This window comes from Chelon labrosus, assembly GCF_963514085.1.
Source record: "Chelon labrosus genome assembly, chromosome: 8".
Taxonomy (NCBI): Eukaryota; Metazoa; Chordata; class Actinopteri; order Mugiliformes; family Mugilidae; genus Chelon; species Chelon labrosus.
The window spans coordinates 8,043,114-8,058,891 of record NC_140358.1 but is presented as its reverse complement, the minus strand read 5'-3'; the positions used below and the strand labels follow the sequence as shown (position 1 = coordinate 8,058,891).

At 40.2% G+C, this 15,778-nt stretch overlaps 1 protein-coding gene across 5 annotated transcripts in view; it reads right to left on the bottom strand.

The window, feature by feature from the left end:
* The window catches only part of diaph2 (diaphanous-related formin 2), a 421,882-nt gene that overhangs the window by 95,622 nt on the left and 310,482 nt on the right, over positions 1–15,778 (bottom strand). For 3 of the 5 annotated variants that reach the window (XM_084549616.1, XM_084549617.1, XM_084549620.1), the window contains 2 exons: positions 11,240–11,332; positions 9,687–9,752 (listed from right to left, as the gene is read on the bottom strand). In XM_084549616.1, coding sequence (XP_084405742.1) covers positions 9,687–9,752; positions 11,240–11,332 — 159 coding nt within the window. The remainder of the gene's footprint in view (positions 1–9,686; positions 9,753–11,239; positions 11,333–15,778) is intronic. The other 2 variants (XM_084549618.1, XM_084549619.1) reach the window with 1 other exon arrangement.

Here is a 15,778-nt window from a genome sequence, read left to right as displayed (position 1 = left end):
AGAACCAGTAAAATGAAAGGGCTGCTTCTTCAGCCCTATTGACTGTCATAAAACTTTTATAATTGGCAAAAGAAAAATCAATTTCTCAGACAGACCGTTGCCACCACGTAAACGTATCAAAGTTGGTATCAGGAGTGAAGAAGGAGCCTTAATATGTAAGAGCATTTAATAATACAGACCATAAATGATTTTACATGCTCTCTCACTAATCATAATTTAAGGCGGCTGAATATTTACAATGATTGAAGGATATATTTAGCCAACACGGAATATTTAAACATGGCCATGCGAGTGTGAATACATATTCAGCCGGGCTGTGCGTGGCATACGATCCAGGCGACATCTGTGGCTTTAGCTGTCATGCTGACCTCACTTTTCCTTAAAAAGCAAACCTGTGTGAGTCACGCTGTTACACTGAATTCAGGTCAACCGCTGGCCTGACAAGGAATGCTAAGCTTCAGTAAACAGGCCTGCAAATACACAGCACACTCAATCAAAGAAAAAACACGCACAAGAATAAAACCCGCAGACACACACTCCTTCCCTCACTCCTCAGAAATCTGAAGGAACATCACAGATTCCATCTGCCACAATCTGCCCTGGGGCAACAGTGACCTGAGCCACTGGAAGAAGCTAATCTAGAGTAGAAAGGGGGGAAAAAATAATAGTTGAGGTAATGCAGTGTGCAGCCTCATCTTTTACTTAGCTGGCAATGCCTCCAGGGTGGAGATGTTACTAACTCAGCAACCTGGACTGGCTTCAACTCATGACCCTCATACTGCTTAGCTACTTCCTCGGACATCGTCCTCTTGGCACATCCTCAGGTTATGGTTACAAGCAAACCCCTGATTAGTTAACATACAGTGTCACTGCACATATGTGTCCAGAAATACATACGTGCAATGTATGTACAGTATAGAGATGACTCAGACGTAACCTTGCATTCACATGCCACGCTCACATGATCACACATGCACATACAAAGGCCAAATTACAATCTACCCTTTACCATCTATGTGCTTAATCCTCATTCACTGGAGGCAAAGGGTCTGTACTGTGGCAAACTGTCTATTTTTAAACTTGACATATTAGTCATCTCTTAGGGGAGTAACATTGTAATTTATGGAATTCATGAATACCAAGATGTTGTGTTCCCTACTTGTTTATTCCCCTCTTCCTTCTCAGCAAACTGTAACTGCTTTGGATGAATTCAGATAAACTCACAGATGCAGTTGAGTAGGATCCCTGTCTTAAAAGCACAGATGCCAATCACCTCCTGCTGAAGAGGCAGCTTGGTGGATCCTCACACCATTTTTGGGCATGTGGTAAAATGAGAGTTCTGATTTCTTAAACTCTCAAAAGAGTGATACAATTACTATTAGACACAGTCAATGTCTTTTTGTTTCTCTGTCTTTTTAATCCCCTCCTTTTAATCCAACCTAAATGTTTTCTAAGTGTCAAATCAGACCTCTGTTTAGCACTTAACCTCTATTACTTAGCAACAATTTTAAATCAACTGTATCCATTTGTATTTTGTCACAGCTAATCCAAGATTTATCCCTGACAAATATACTCAGAATCTTAGATTAAGGTTGCACATTTCTAGAAATTTCATGATAGAAATGATGCAGACCCGAACTTAAACAATAATTATTCAGCTGTTTTCAACTTGGCATTCTTTGTATCAGTGCCAGAGGGACCGAGGTTCGGCTGGCAGACCTCTGGCCAGGAGATATTGGCTTTCAAAGCTAATGATCTCAAGTTGTACACTTGTGAGTAATTAAGCATCGCTGTTCCCCCAGTAGCTTACAACAGCAAATATGTCATTGTGAGAATAAACAACATTTATACTTACACTCATTACACCCTAATTGCATCATTGTAATCTCAAGCAGGGGGACATCCTATTAAAAGCTATCAACAAAAAGCTAAAACAAAACGGAAGACCATGTCCCAACGAGGTTAATAATTGACTTACACAAAAATAGAAGGTTACTTGAACACTGGGCTTAAAAAACAGAGTGCGCATTTAAAGCCCTCAGGGGTGTTTGTTGGTCAACGACAACAGCAACGCGCTGCATGCACTTAATGTGTCAGAGAGTGCTGCTAAAGCTTGGAAAAACTCATACAGGCAAGGGAGTAATTTGACCCCACTCAAATCCTTCCATCAGACACTAACCGAATAGAAGTCAAAAGAACAAATGATAGAAGGAAAGAAGAAATAGTGAAGCAGCTAAACCACTGGGATTAGTGCTAAGTAACTAAATGGGCCATATCGCCTTTCCATTACCAGAAAGGAATAGCTATTTCAACTGCTGGAATCTAAATAAAAAAGGTGAACTCTGTCCTTCCTCCTTTTTCTCTTCATTCGTGTAAACGCCTAATAGCTTTCTGTTTCTTAACGTCCCCATATGAACAAATGGAGATTTGCCATCATACCCTCAAGGCCCATCAATAAATAAAGCTGACACAAATAAACAGATAAATAAATAAATGTGAAGAACCTAGCAAATGGGCATCAGTCAGCATTAGTGATGGAACCACGTCAAGCACAATCATGCTTGACTGGAGGGGGAGTGCCTGAGTGCCTTCTTGCTGATTGTACACTCTGTGCGTGTGTGTTTGTGTGAGAGAGTATGAGGACGTCACTGTGGTTTTTAGCTTTGCCCCTTCATTTAACCCTCTTGCTCTCTCTTTAACTGTTTACAGCTTTTGATACATGTTTTACATTACTGAACAATACACCTACTAACTCCAGTTCACTGATGGGTTACTTTTTTCACGCTCCTTCCAACCGCTCTATTGCCCTTTTTTTGTGTCTTAACAAAAGCTTTTAGTTAAAAGCCAAATGACCTATAAATTGACTGCATTTGTCCTTGAAGCCACTTCTTTTCACCTGATGTTTTCACAGATGTACAGAATTCATTTGGCCCTGTAAGTCTCAGTTTTCTGTCTGAATCGATCTGAATCAGAAACTTAAGTTACTTACATTCATGTTAAGTAACCAAAACAATCAGGTGACTAAAAGTTTGGAAGTCTAACTGCTGTTATCAAAATTGTAAAACTATCCTAATTCCTTCGTATCGACTGAAGAGTTTGCCCACTGACGCAGTTACCCGCTTCGGATACAATGTACCTTGATTTCGTTGCAAATGGTACAGACAAAATGTATTTGGGCCTTAAGGCAGCAAAGCTGACTAGGAGAACATTTTTCATACAAAATACACAAATAATTACAGCTAATAAAAACTGGTTTTGCGATCAGTCTTCTTGGTTTCTGCTTTCACTCGATTTCAGAATGCATTTATTCATTGATTTTCATTTCAGAACCAAAACTTCTGGCTTTCTCAGTGTTCAGGAACAAACAAATATATGTTTTGCCAGTCACCACAGGGCAGAAAACACAGTGTGGATGTTGTTCACAAAAGCTTTTCTCAAAGGCATCGTTAACTAATTATGAATTATTCATTTTGATCTAAAAACACTATATTGGTTAAGCTTCAGAAAATCTGAAAATCAGCATATTCAAATTGCTATTACGATAGAGCCTTCACATTTTGCACCCTGGTAAGGGAAGATGTGACTGAATTAACCCCGATGATTAACATTTACTTTGTAACACCACTAAGTGTGAAAAAAAGGAAGGGAAGTAAAGTCACAAGATCCATCTACTTCAAGGAGAGAGCATCACATACATTGTAATTTCTCTCCTGTCTTTGTTCCTAGCATCCCCTTTACTGATATATCATTTTGAATGGAACATTAAACATTCTTTGACACATTCTCTTTGTCTGTATTTATGGGAATTACCATTACTGTCTGGGATGAAGTTATTTTCTTCTACCTCAATATTGCACATCATCACATCAAGCCTGCCTAATGGGAAAGTAAAATATCAATTCCACCTCATTCTGGCTGACGGATTGTAGATAGTGGCTGGCACTTCAAATGCAAACAACATTGTGGACATTATATCTTATACTTTAATATTAGCTGCAGCATATTAAGGAGTTAAAAAAAATGCAATAGAGAAGTAAGAAGCATTTTATTCTGGCACCGTGTCTTATTGTCAGGGGAAAACATAACCATACAGAATGGCATCCCATTCCACCACACATTATTTGCTCTCTAGCTGATCATCAGTTGGCCCTGCTGTATGCCTAATGAGCGATAAATAAGGTTTAATTCAACCGACACACATTGCCCATCCTTCAACACTAAGCATGATGGCCTGGGCGAGATTCCACTGGAATTATATGAGGGCAATTTTTCAGCTCGTGGGATGGTCCAATTGTCTCCCCTATATTTGGCTTTCACAGGCATTCCTTTGGCTTTAAGCTCTGCAAGTTTATAGGTCTATTAGGAATACATCAAACAATGAACGACATCAATCTTATTGTGTGAATGTGCCTTGGGTAAAAATAAGATAAAACCTTCCATTATGGGGCCTCCAAAGCACATTTGCCCTCCAAAATTGATCCACTATTGACAATTTACACTTAGGGTGACCTTTCATAACTGCCCACATACTTGAAAGCCAATATTGTTTGGAAAGTGAGCAAGAAAAGCATACAGCCCACTGCAATTGCTCTAGGATGTTATTGAATATGATAAGTTAGAAGATATTTATTATTTTTTTTTGCTCTGCAGTTGTTTGCTGAAGGTCCACTAGGCGGGAGGGTTGAGCACTTTTTACCTAAATCAAGTCTTGTGACAACAAAGACAATACTGGAAATAGGTGTTGAGAGTCCATTATAAGGATAGGCCATTGGCTATATAACAAAAGGAAAAGAAAAAAAAATAAGCATTGTTGTAGGAAGTTAGGCTCCACATGATAAGTCTTCCCCGACAGGGAGTTGTAAAAGGATATAATGGCATTTAAAAGGGAATTTGTAGCCCCTTGTTGATATCCCGTAGTCAAGTGGATAGCTTCAGTGTAATTCAAACAGGAAAGGGTTTAGGAGGTTACTTAAGAGCAGGGGCAGGGGTGAGAGACCCCTGGTGTCCACTCAGAGAGAGGGCCTGTATTAAGATATGATTTATCCTCTCAAAATGGCTCCATGTCACACTTCACTTACTTTACGTCCTCTCTTGGCAGAGTCAAGCAACTTATCAGTTATGCGCCAAGGGTACTCAAATGGTACATAAAGTCTTCATCTATATTTCCTTGATGGGTTTTCTGCTGAGGATGAAAAATGATCAGGTCCAGAGAAATGCCCTATGGGTCAATGGGAGGGACAATGGCTTTGTCTATGCCCTAGGACATCAAATATCTAATGGAGTAGCTTTCCATGCCTCAGCTCCTTCCCATCTGCCTTTCCCTTTAGCTGCTGATAAATATCCTTATCTATAAGAAACAGGTGATAGATTTCAAGCGGCACGTCTCTACAGAGCTCTTCTCTCATCTACTCTATTGATATCTTGCATCTACTAAGCCATCCGAGCTGTAGCATGAGGCACCGACACCCTCTGGGTCCCTTTGCCCCAAATCATGTTAGCTCCACTTCCTGTAGGATCGCCTCTGGGGCTGCCCCAATGAATAACATCTATCAACAACCTGAAGTGGAGGCCAGGAGCTTGTGGAGGCAAAGAGCTTTAGCCCTTAACTCAGAGGCACCCTACAGCAACAGTCCCTATCTGATATATGATACAAGCTTGAATGCGTGTGTGTGCGCGTGTGTGTGTAACCGTACAGGAGAACAACTGCCAGAGAGGTGGAGAGACAACAAAGCGAGATAAAACGATGGGTACAACATATGTGTGAGCAAATTAATTGCTAAGGGAATTACGATCACTATCACTTCCTGTGATGTAATTTAAGTAGCAAACGTCGGATTTTTCCCCAGATCAGGGGAAAGATGAGAAAATAGCTGCCAGGCCGAACATACTGTGGTTGTCTGCATCAGGGTGATGTCGGTAACAAACAGAAGTAAGAGCTATTAAAAAAAGGTTGCTAGAGAACACAAGGATGCTCTTTACCTTTACCAGCACCTTCTTAAAGGCACTTTTCCCTCTTTGCCGATTCATCCCTTTTACTCCTTTAAAATTTCATGAGAGAAAATAGGTAATTTAATCTTCATTAAACATACAAGGGGCTCACTTTCCGGCCTGACCAGCTGAGTTTAACTGCTGGGATTCAAGGCTGAAATTCTGCAACCCTTACAAGCGTTGTACCATTGCATCTCTATTTTCTAATGGGCATAAGACGGTCCCTTTCTGTTCAATGTCAAATAAGTCAAAGAGATTTTCTATACAGAACAGAGGAGGGAACTTTTGATGGACTGACCTGTGAAGGTGAAGCAGGAGATTGGGGCAGCGAGAGGAAGAGAGGCCCTGGTTTGGGATTGTAATGACATTGAAAAGGCAGTAAATAAATAAGATTGGCTTGGTTCTCTTTGAAATCTGATTGATGTGTCTTTTGGGATGCCCCCCAGTATGAAAGACCCACTGAGTCTGTGGCTTTCATCCCTGACCGAAAATCGATGAGCCAGGATGTATGAGCGGCTCCTGCTCTCTACCCACCAATCTCCTGCCAGATTCCCAGGTAACTGTCTCACAAGAAAGGGAATACGAGATAGAAGAGGAGTAGGGTAACATATCTTTTTTGTAAAACTTAATTTTCAGCTAGATAATTTATATAAAAAAATACAAAAGCAAGATAAAAATGTAATAAATAGCAAAAACCAACTGGATTCAACAACACTAAATAAATTACAAATAATCCTCCTGAAATAAGAATGAACCCACAACAGACATGTCACTTGTCTGGTCTCCATCAATCCATCCAGTTTCTTTGTGCTGAATTAGGAATGGCTGTTGTAATTACATAACACATGAGTATGGCCTCCCGGGTTAGATTTTCCATCTTCCACAAAGTGGAGACAAGGAAATAGGAAATGCTTCCGGAATTGGGTGTAATTGTGACTGGCGGTGCTGAGAATTGCGCTCAGCCTGACACTTGAGGTAGTCTGCTGAAGGATAGTTTAGCCTAAAGGACGACAAAGAACGACATGCTGGGTTTAAATGAACTCCTTTTGACGCAAGTGGAGATTCTTGTGCGACTCTGAGAGACTCTCTCTGGTACACGCTGCTCGTTTAAGGATGACAGGAGGTTAATCAAGCTTTAAAGCATGAGATTACAACAGACATGACAAGCAGGATTGAATAGATTTGGCACACTGTCTGATATAACTTCTCAGAGAGTGTTCTCTACCAGTAAATTCAGGCACTGAAATGCTGTCAGTCCCAGAGTCAGAGAGAAAGCAAAGTACATAAATATGTTGCAAGGGGCTGCAGCGCTGACCCAAAAACTACAATATAATTCTTTGAATACTGCCAAAAAACAGCCGACTATGGACACAGGAGCAACAACCCAAACACTGCTTTCAGTGACTGAGATGCCTTTTGTAACCATCACTGTGGAAGTTCATTGTTTCTATTTTGGGTTTAAAAGATTTTTGTAAAAATATTGAAAACTTAGGGTAAAGATTTCTGTTTGTCCCATTTCATAAGATGAGGCATATTCTTCCAATGTTCTATAGCAACTGAATTAATTTCCAAATTCCATTCAGGAAAAAAAATCCATGGAGCCGGAAAAAGGATTTTCCCCGCTCAACACCTCCGAGTAGAGAATCTACACAGCTGTTTATCAAACCAGGGCTGGGCTCTGTATCAATAAACATGGAGCTGTGAATGCATAATACATTCTGGTAGCTTAGCAGTAGTTTGCACGAGGAAAGAGTCTGATGCACAATGCCATGCAAGAGCCATCAGAGGGGCCACAGCAATTCAGGTTGTCACAAAAATAAGTCAGGCATACAGAACAGTACTAAAATACTAATCATATTTGTGAAAAAGGCAACAGTGATAGTTTTAAAGAGCCCATGCTAGGTTATATAGTGCACATGTCCTTTCTGGGCCTTTTCAAGTGTTGCACTTCTGCAACCAGACACCCAGCAACAAAATCTGCCGTTCCTACACATGATTTTATTTTTTGAGAACACAATGTTGATGAGCACGGGCCAGTGTCACAAAGCTTTCGCTATGGCTTGCTCCTTACCTTTCCAAGGCAGCTGGATTCCCATTAGGTCACAGGATCACACAACAGTTCATCTTGCTAGCCTTCAAGCTTGCGGCCAAACCACAGTGGTTCAACTAGTCAGTGTCCTCTGAGGAGCTACTGGCAGCTACAGGCATGCTTTAAGTGTCATGACACAAAAGAACAATGACGTATTCTTTTCATTCTACTACATATATAGCAAGCTACACTGACTGCTTGCTACCTTTCGAAACTCCTCAGAATGCAGCTTGTTGTGTTTCGCCTTCAATGACAAATGGCTTGTCTGATAGTTCTGTGTGATAATCCATCTGGTACGTCAAGTTAGCAAACAACTTCATTAATAGTCAGAAAAATAGGAAACTAGCATTCATTGTTTTAGCATCAATCTATACAGATATACACCAGCTCAATGCCAGGTACTCGGACCTGCAGCCACAACAGTAACAGTGATAAAGTTTGCAGAATGCACATCAGTTTGACATTTACCAAACATAAATGGGAAAAGCAGGGTAATTTACAAAAAACAGAACAGTGTGAGTGACCAAAGCATTGATTTTCCATACAGACCTTTCCAGCAAAATACTTCCTAAACATTGCCACAAGACAGGAAGTGATGTCATGCTTTAACAGTAGAGGCTAATCAGGAGTGCAGAGAAATTATAGGATAACTGTAGCTGCTCTATAAGACAGAAACTGTGCTGAGTGACTTCTTCAAGTAGTGTGACCACTCTTAGGATTTCAAATTTGTGTTCCAAGGGATGTACCTGAGGGAAACGTTCATACCTTCCATGGTTGCACCATGTCAGTTAACAGTACAAGCACTAATGTTTATTGCAGTCTGTCCAGCCAAGTTTTTTTCTTCACCCATGAACATTTTATATGTAATATTATGACCGGAAGGTATGCCATTACTAATGAGAAAAGCTGCAACATTTACATATTTCTGTAAGTAGACTTTTGTCAGTTCCAGCTCCAGCTGATATAAATTCTTGTGATTTTCACTGGTCTTGACTCTAAACTTTACTTCTAATATTTGGTATATGGTATAATTGTATAATTTGGTATATTTTCTGTGAGAAAAACCAAAGATTTAACCAAATAGTTGCTTTAGAATACGAAATGGCAAATGTGGTGCAAATATATGTGGAAAGAGAATGTAACCCAATAAATGTGATAGAGTACACTATAAACTACAAACAGTATTTGGTGTTAGCGACCACCTGCTTTGTGATAAGAGACTTGCTAATTAATTAGGCAGTTCTTGTGATGTGCCACTGAGACATGTTAAGTTCAGAGAGAAGGAAAACCAGTAGTGTTTGATCCATGTTGCATGTGACAGTTCTTGAGAAATCATTCAACAATTAATTAAATTCACTACTAATCTAAATCTAAATGTGACTGTTTTTTTTTCATACAGTAAACCTTATTACAGCATATTATTCCTCTGAACATCCCATTTCTTGTCTAAGTCAAATGTAGTAACACAGCACAGGACTCTGCATGTTATAGACCAGCTCAGCTTTTCTGACAAGAAGGACAAGTGAGTTATGCAGCCAGGATATGTGCAGTAGGATGCAGGGCAGTGTTTGGTCTGGGTTAAAAAGGTAGTAGTTAAATGCACACACACCTAGAGTTCTGTTACCATAGTTAGCACCCGGCCACCGAGAGACAGGACTGGAAGGACTTTGATCACCTGTAACAATGTTGGTGATAAGAAAGAAAAAAAAAAAAAAAAAAGGAAAAAAAAACAAGGGAAGGATGGGGAAAAGGAAAAGAGAAAATGCATCAGAGGTGACACATTTCAGATATTGGGAGAAACACTCAGAGGGTCTGGCAAAACAAAACCCTTGAAGTTTGCTGACACACTTGCAGAAACATTTGAGCGCATACAAAGGCTCACATAATACCCAGAAATCAGAAATATGGAATGAAAAAGGTGCAGGTAAAAACAGAAGGAAAGTATGTTGGGTGTGTACTATATTTTGTCTGAGTTGTTTCACTCAAATGCTAAGGTTAGGACGGAAAATGTTAAAGTTATATTTATGCACTTAAATGAGCTTCCATACATTCTGAAATTAATTGCTTTGACTGACTTGGAATATTACCATTCAGTCTTTTTAAATTATCAAAATAAGTAGGCAGTTTTATTTTTTAAATGTGATTATTTTTTTATTTTTTTTATTTATAAAATGTCATTTTCTGCTGCTTTATTGGGATTCACAAATGTAACAAGTTGTACAGCCAGATTTAACAGAATATAATGGATAAGCTAATATATATGTTGTTAGAATGTGAGTGCTGAAAAAGAAAGCAAAAAGCAATTGGCAAAAAGAATAAAAAGAAAAAAGGTAAGAAGAAGTGACCCAGGAATTGCAAAGGGCCTAACTGGTATGTCTTGGCTGTGCAACCAACCTTTTTATTGCCCAATGAAAATAGAAAGCCACACAGGACATGCTAGAATGTGAGTACAAAATGTACTGAATTTAAAAGTACCACCTCATCATAATGTACTTAAAACACTTTAAGTAAGTACAGCCTGTCTGCGCTAAATAGGCAAGTAGCAAATTGCTTAGCAACATATAAATACTTGAAGGCTTAGATAGCAACGGACAGAATATTTCATTTCTAACTTTGGATTTGAAGTGTGTAGCTTGTCCATAACAAAATCATCCAATCCAGACATTGTCCTGTTTATTTTTATTTTTTTCCAGACTTTTTGCTAACATGATTGCCAGTGTGGTGATGACAGCACCTGTGGCTCTTCTGCAGAACTCTGACTTGCATTTCAATTGACCCTGGCACCCCTACTAGGTGGTACTCCCCTGGGCATGGCCCATTCATCATGGCAGAATGGAATATGTTAACACCAGGATTACACTAAATCAGCCTTAGTCCTCCTGCTAAGTGCTTTATGAATGGGAAAGGGACAATTAATTTCAAATGACCTGTACGAGGACACATATGTGCTTGTTTTTTCGCCACCTGTTTGTACGGACATATATTACATATGTGTACTGTTGCTTTATATAATTAGCAGACACATAGAAATGGGAGAGATTCTTCCTTTATATACAAGGACACAGCAAATTGTGTTGCAGGTCAACTAATAGCAACTAAAAGAGGCATGCAACATGTTTATGCATGAAAAAAACATATAAATGATTCTTTCTGCTGCCTTACCATTGCGCGGTGTCCGTTTTCGCCGATCACGGAAGGCTGCTCCAGACTGTAGAGCTTCCATCAGGCTATCCATCACACCAGTTTCATCTCCTTCTGTAAGAGAACAGATCACAGAAGATGTTCATAGGACAATGTGTACCCGAACAAACTGAGACGAAGTACAAAAGAACACTCTTAACACATTTACACATACTCAAGGTCTGATTGTATTGTACTGTTGGTTCCATCTATCTACAAGTGCATGAAAAATCACCTTAGATCACAGCAACAAAGTGCTTTCTTTCTGAACGAGGAGTGCTGAGACAGAGGCCTGCTGCTCAGGCCTGTCATTTTATTTCAGCAAACAGCCGGGGAGGAGGAAAATACACTTAAGAGTTAAGTTTAGAGTTTAGAGGAGCCTCAGGATGAAAGCATCCAGTGATGGTCATTGACAGATATTCTTTCTGTGGCTAACGCAGGGGAGCTAAGTGCTCTTTACAAAGATTTAGTGTGGAGCCGCTCAATACCCAGGCGCTCTATCATTGTTCAGTCAATGACACCGAGACCGGCCTTCGAAAAACATTCCCCTTGCCCACCGTTCCAGCTGTGGTGTGGATCCATGAAACCAGAGAAGTGGAGGGAGTCAGCAAGGCTGAAGAGACAGGTATGAGACACTTTAAGGCCAACAGCATGACTAGCTGTACTCACGCCCTGCACATGCAGCATACTGCTCAATGGTAACGGGGTTCAAAAATAAGCTTGGGTTCCATATCTGGGTCATCTATCTTTACGCCCTAATACTAATGAGTCAGAGGGGCAACCTTTTTATCATTCTGGTCCAGATCAGACATTATTTTAAACTAGGATCATTAGGGTGAGTTATTGTGGAGCTGCAGACTGGGTATCAGTTCCTTTGCATATATGAGTGAACAAGCGCTTCCCCAGTGTTAACCATTAGGGCCAAGGCAACTTGTTTCTGCAGTGGTCTTATAGCTACAGCAGAAGAGAAACATTCAGAAAAAGAAATGAAGACACCGCCTACTTTCCCAAGTAGTGAGGTTATCAATCATTTGTTACTTGTGTGCGCTCAAAGAGACGCAGGGGTAAACCTAATTTATGAACAGAACACATCGACACAGAATGGTACCCGCTTAATTTGAGGAAATGGGACATATTTTGAAATTAATAGATAAAGTCAGGCCTTCACATGTTTTTCCCTTCTTCAGCAACAAACCTACCCAATCATTCAAGTAAAAGAAGACAGTACAACTAAGAATAGAAACATATCTTATGCAAATTTTTAGAAAAGCAACTCTTCAGTCGTAGTCACTAATTTTACTCTCTATCTTATTCCTTCTCTTTCTTCCTCAAGTCCTTCCCAAGGGCTACTTTGAAATCAAAGTATCTGTTCCGGCTGTGTGCTGTGCTTAAAAGCAATCCCGATTAAATCAAGCTTAATTAGACCAGCTTTATCAGAACAAAACCAAAGCCGAGCCAAGTAGTGCTTATCTCAAATTGCAGCACTACACCTCAGATAGCGAGCTCATTGGTTTAAAAGAGGGAGCACGGGTTTCGTCTCTTGTGGACCTGAAGAACAATATAGTGAACAACTTGCAGCTTCTATAAGTATATCAACTCCCAAGATCTTAGGTACACCTCCTTATGCAGGCTAACAAGGACACATTGTGAGTCTAACCGAAGGCAGACCGTGTTAAGTGGCAGGTAAACATTTATCTACAACCTCCGTGGTACAAGAAACTTTTTGACAGCTCCTTCTTCACTGCCTTCTTCATGGAGACCTAAACATCACAGGGGGCACCTGACACTTTGATCAATTTGTCCTACTTCTAGCTTAACTGTAGCACAATTCATCATTTGTAATGGCCAGGACTTGGGAGCCCTAGAAGACTGGGGTTCAGGGGGAGGACTGCAGACACAGAGAACCAAAATGACTAAAATGGGAAACATGCTCCCCAGTCACTTCACAGTGCTCAATTAACTATGTCCTAAGCTGTCTAAATCTTAAACTTGAGCAGGCCTTTCTCTCAGCAAGAAATTCTCAAAAGTGAGCCTTCAAAATGTGTTAACTTAGTAACATATACAGTATGTGTATATATTCTACAAATCTACCCAGACAAGGTAAGCACTTAGTGAGAAAAAAATAAAACTGAATATTATTTGACTACACTTATTCCGGTAATCCTCAAAGCAAACTTTCTTCATTACGTACTGTAACATTGCCCACTTTAGAAGACATTTCTGCCTCGTTCCTGCAATTCACTCATCATATTTTGAGCTGTTAAACCTAAGGCAAATATTCATCTGCTTCTCATTAGCGGCAGTGGTACATTGCATGGTGGGGAATTACAGAAAAGCTAACCTTTTTATGCCCAAAGATCTTTCTCAAGAGGAAAGATCCGCTCTGCACACAGGAAATTGCTTTCTAAATGGGTTAAGATGGGCTAAGACCCAAGACATTGACAAACCCTTCCAGTGATGAAACACCTTGGTGGGCACCTCAGCAGACAGCCCTGGGGTCCCGTAATGATCTTATTAAAGCCTGTGGAAGTGTGGAACATGGTTGCGGCTTTTGCACTTTTAGGTATTTTCTTAAACAGTTAAACCTTTAAGTGTAAAGCTGTGTGAAACTCTACCTCCCAGAGAGAGAGGGTGTATCTGTTCCATATCTTTCGCTTTGATCCCGACCATCCTTTACCTGGATATCTGGTCATACCTGGAGGCTGTGCCAAATGTAACTGTGAGCCCGGGGACTGGCTCAGTCTGCAATATATTTACAAGCAGCACAGTCACATTTTCTAATTAGTCGGGACAACAAGAGCAATGTGCTCTCAGTGGGATTGGCATAAAAAGTTCACACATCAGATTAGTTTCTTCCCTAAGAAGAAAAAGTACATATAGTAAGAAAGTGACTGCAATGCACATTCATCAATCCCAGGAGTGAAAATTCAAATGGAATAGCGAAGGGAGGAAAGGGAAGGATCGGAAAAGAATTAGCGCAGATACTGTAAGTGTCACCATCGTAAGAAAGATGTAAAGGAAAGAATAAGGGAGGAGGAGGAAGGAGTTTCTGTGGATGAGGTAGTGTGTGGTGGAGTGGGTTACTGAGAGGGACTAGGGTAGACACAAGGTCATAAAACATCCTTGTGGATACTTGACGACCATAGCCCTGTAACATTAATTATTTCTAAAACACACACTGCAGTATGCAAGCGTAGGCACACAGTTGAAACAACCTACACATTTTAAGCAATACATGCATATTGTAGATTTGCAATTATAATGGCTATTATTTTGGTAGCAGTGGCTTCACTTAACGAAACAAAACGTTTAGTGGAGATTTCTCACATAACAAGTGAGCATAATTTAGACAGGAATAATAAAAAAAATAAATAAAATAAAAGGCAGCAAGAGAAATGTATAGATAGTTAGAGTAAGGGAGACGGAGAGCGTACTATGGCTAATGTCAGCTGTGTGACCTATGCTGATGGCAAAATCAGTAAGTTGAAACACCAATGGATCACTGAAGCCTCCATGCAAATAATGTTAACATATTTTACTTTTACTTCTGCCAATTAAAATCACTCATCTCCAACATTCAAGATATGTTCTGCAAAGTCAAAGAACAGCTGTCACCTCGGAAACGTGACAACGCTTTTCAGTCAAGCAACCAAGCAAGCAGAAAGCCTTGTATGTTTTTTGAATATAATGATGGGCTCTCTCTTTAAACACCAGCGGCATGACATTCCTATAATTACACAGCAGTATCACCAGAGCCAGTTCATAAATTCAATTTGGTATCTGTCATCTCCTGCATGTTGTTCCGGGGAGAAAAAAACACAGCAGATCGATTGAGAACTCAATCTCTGATGGCTTACACGGAGCCCTCAAGATTCACAGGGGAAAAGAGAGACAAATAATTCTTAGAATTCGAAAAAGCTTCTGTCTAATACGTATGGGTTTCTAATACAACCCATCTCCTCCCTAACCAAATCAAAGTGTTTGACAAAATGAAGTATAGGAGAGATGTCTATTATTCACTGCTTTCCACTATCCTTCCACAAGCAAATTCCTGAGCCTAATTTGCACCGTAATGAGATCTAATGAGAGCTTACAGGCCTCGTATTTGATAAATTGAAACCACTCTGAGAGAGGAACACACTGAGAGTTTAACCTCACCGCAGTCGCCCTCTGTGACTCCAGTAGAGAAGAGGAGCAAGAAAAAGAAGAATGAAGAGGAGAGGAAAACTCGTTCCTAGTTTTTTTGCTTGCAGTGGATTGTTTTTGAACACATTTGAGCCCATCTGTTCCCCCACAGAAAGTCACCTGTGCAATTAACCTGGACCATTAGCCGTGAAACAAAGGCCTCAGCGGAAGGAGGGGGGTGTTGCTTTATGGCCAGGTGGAGAGGCAACAACCGCACTTGCTTTTAATCTCATCTCCTCTCCATTCTCACTTCTATGCACCTGGTTTTGTGTTATTTTCACACCTGAATTCAGGCTCAGCCACCTAGATATACACAGCCAGCTGCAATACTCAACA